This window comes from Hyla sarda, unplaced genomic scaffold (assembly GCF_029499605.1).
Source record: "Hyla sarda isolate aHylSar1 unplaced genomic scaffold, aHylSar1.hap1 scaffold_578, whole genome shotgun sequence".
Classification (NCBI taxonomy): domain Eukaryota; kingdom Metazoa; phylum Chordata; class Amphibia; order Anura; family Hylidae; genus Hyla; species Hyla sarda.
In genome coordinates, this window is record NW_026610590.1 from 1,713 (window position 1) to 4,548 (window position 2,836).

The 2,836-nt window shown below is 42.3% G+C and overlaps 1 protein-coding gene across 1 annotated transcript; it reads left to right on the forward strand.

Annotated features, from left to right (window-relative positions):
• Positions 1–536: 536 nt before the first annotated feature.
• On the forward strand, positions 537–1,893 carry ALG14 (ALG14 UDP-N-acetylglucosaminyltransferase subunit; the record flags this gene model as incomplete). The annotated part of the gene is given in 1 exon segment (XM_056554135.1): positions 537–1,893. A coding segment is annotated over 1 exon segment (232 nt), but the record flags the coding sequence as incomplete, so codon positions are not given.
• Between the last annotated feature and the right edge of the window lie 943 nt (positions 1,894–2,836).

Sequence of the window (2,836 nt, forward strand, 5' to 3'; positions counted from 1 at the left end):
TGTATATATCTCCTCATCCCTCACTCATTATAACATTGTATATATCTCCTCATCCCTCACTCATTATAACACCGTATATATCTCCTCATCCCTCACTCATTATAACATTGTATATATCTCCTCATCCCTCACTCATTATAACATTGTATATATCTCCTCATCCCTCACTCATTATAACATTGTATATATCTCCTCATCCCTCACTCATTATAACATTGTATATATCTCCTCATCCCTCATTCATTATAACATCGTATAGGACTCCTCATTAATTATAATGTATAGGACTCCTCATCCCTCACTCATAACATATAGGACTCCTCATCCCTCACTCACTATAACATATAGGACTCCTCATTATAATGTATAGGACTCCTCATCCCTCACTCATAACATATAGGACTCCTCATCCCTCACTCATAACATATAGGACTCCTCATCCCTCACTCATAACATATAGGACTCCTCATCCCTCACTCACTATAACATATAGGACTTGTCATCGATCAGTCATTATAACGTATGTTTCTCTTCTAGATCCTATGTAATGGTCCCGGGACGTGTATCCCCATCTGCTTCTCCGCTTTCCTCCTCAGCATGGTGGGCATAAAGAAGATCCTCATCGTCTATGTGGAAAGTTTATGTCGCGTAGAATCTCTGTCGTTGTCTGGACGGATCCTCTACTTTATGGCTGACCACTTCATTGTCCAGTGGCCTCTCCTGAAGGACAAGTATCCCAACTCTGTATACCTTGGGAAGATCGTATGATGACTGTCCTGTACGGGGAGCAATGTCTATAACATCACTGGATAAGGGGTCTGGATTGTATCTATTACATCACTGGATAAGGGGTCCAGATTATATCTATAACATCACTGGATGAAGGGGTCCGTATTATATCTATAACATCACTAGATGAGGGGGTCCGGATTATATCTATAACATCACTAGATGAGGGGGTCCGGATTATATCTATAACATCACTGGATGAGGGGACCCGGATTGTATCTATAACATCACTGGATGAGGGGGTCCGGATTATATCTATAACATCACTGGATGAGGGGGTCCGGATTATATCTATAACATCACTGGATAAGGGGGTCCGGATTGTGTCTATAACATCACTGGATAAGGGGTCCAGATTATATCTATAACATCACTGGATGAAGGGGTCCGTATTATATCTATAACATCACTAGATGAGGGGGTCCGGATTATATCTATAACATCACTAGATGAGGGGGTCCGGATTATATCTATAACATCACTGGATGAGGGGGTCCGAATTATATCTATAACATCACTGGATGAGGGGGTCCGGATTATATCTATAACATCACTGGATGAGGGGACCCGGATTGTATCTATAACATCACTGGATGAGGGGGCCCGGATTGTATCTATAACATCACTGGATGAGGGGGCCCGGATTGTATCTATAACATCACTGGATGAGGGGGTCTGGATTATATCTATAACATCACTAGATGAGGGGGTCCGGATTGTATCTATAACATAACTGGATGAGGGGTCCGGATTATATTTATAACATCACTGGATGTGGAAGCTTAAAACACACAGTAATGGCTGCCTTGTACTGGGGTTGGTAGTGGTCCCAGCAGTTGTAGCCCCACATCTCTTATACATACTAGCAAGTACTCTGCGTTGGCCAGTTGCCTTCCGGGACAGCAAAATAACAATGATGCTATGGTCCTCGTATCATGGTATATATGGTGGGTGTATACTCTGTATACAGGATCTGTCAGTCATCTGGGGGAATATTCCTGTCATGGTATATATGGTAGGTGTATACTCTGTATACAGGATCTGTCAGTCATCTGGGGGAATATTCCTGTCATGGTATATATGGTGTGTGTATACTCTGTATACAGGATCTGTCAGTCATCTGGGGGAATATTCCTGTCATGGTATATATGGTGGGTGTATACTCTGTATACAGGATCTGTCAGTCATCTGGGGGAATATTCCTCTCATGGTATATATGGTGGATGTATACTCTGTATACCGGATCTGTCAGTCATCTGGGGGAATATTCCTGTCATGGTATATATGGTGGGTGTATACTCTGTATACCGGATCTGTCAGTCATCTGGGGGAATATTCCTGTCATGGTATATATGGTGGGTGTATACTCTGTATACAGGATCTGTCAGTCATCTGGGGGAATATTCCTCTCATGGTATATATGGTGGGTGTATACTCTGTATACAGGATCTGTCAGTCATCTGGGGGAATATTCCTGTCATGGTATATATGGTGGGTGTATACTCTGTATACCGGATCTGTCAGTCATCTGGGGGAATATTCCTGTCATGGTATATATGGTGGGTGTATACTCTGTATACAGGATCTGTCAGTCATCTGGGGGAATATTCCTGTCATGGTATATATGGTGGGTGTATACTCTGTATACAGGATCTGTCAGTCATCATGGTATATATGGTGGGTGTATACTCTGTATACCGGATCTGTCAGTCATCTGGGGGAATATTCCTCTCATGGTATATATGGTGGGTGTATACTCTGTATACCGGATCTGTCAGTCATCATGGTATATATGGTGGGTGTATACTCTGTATACAGGATCTGTCAGTCATCTGAGGGATTATTCCTCTCATGGTATATATGGTGGGTGTATACTCTGTATACATGATCTATCAGTCATCTGGGGGAATATTCCTGTCATGGTATATATGGTGGGTGTATACTCTGTATACAGGATCTATCAGTCATCTGGGGGAATATTCCTGTCATGGTATATATGGTGGGTGTATACTCTGTATACCGGATCTGTCAGTCATCTGGGGGAATA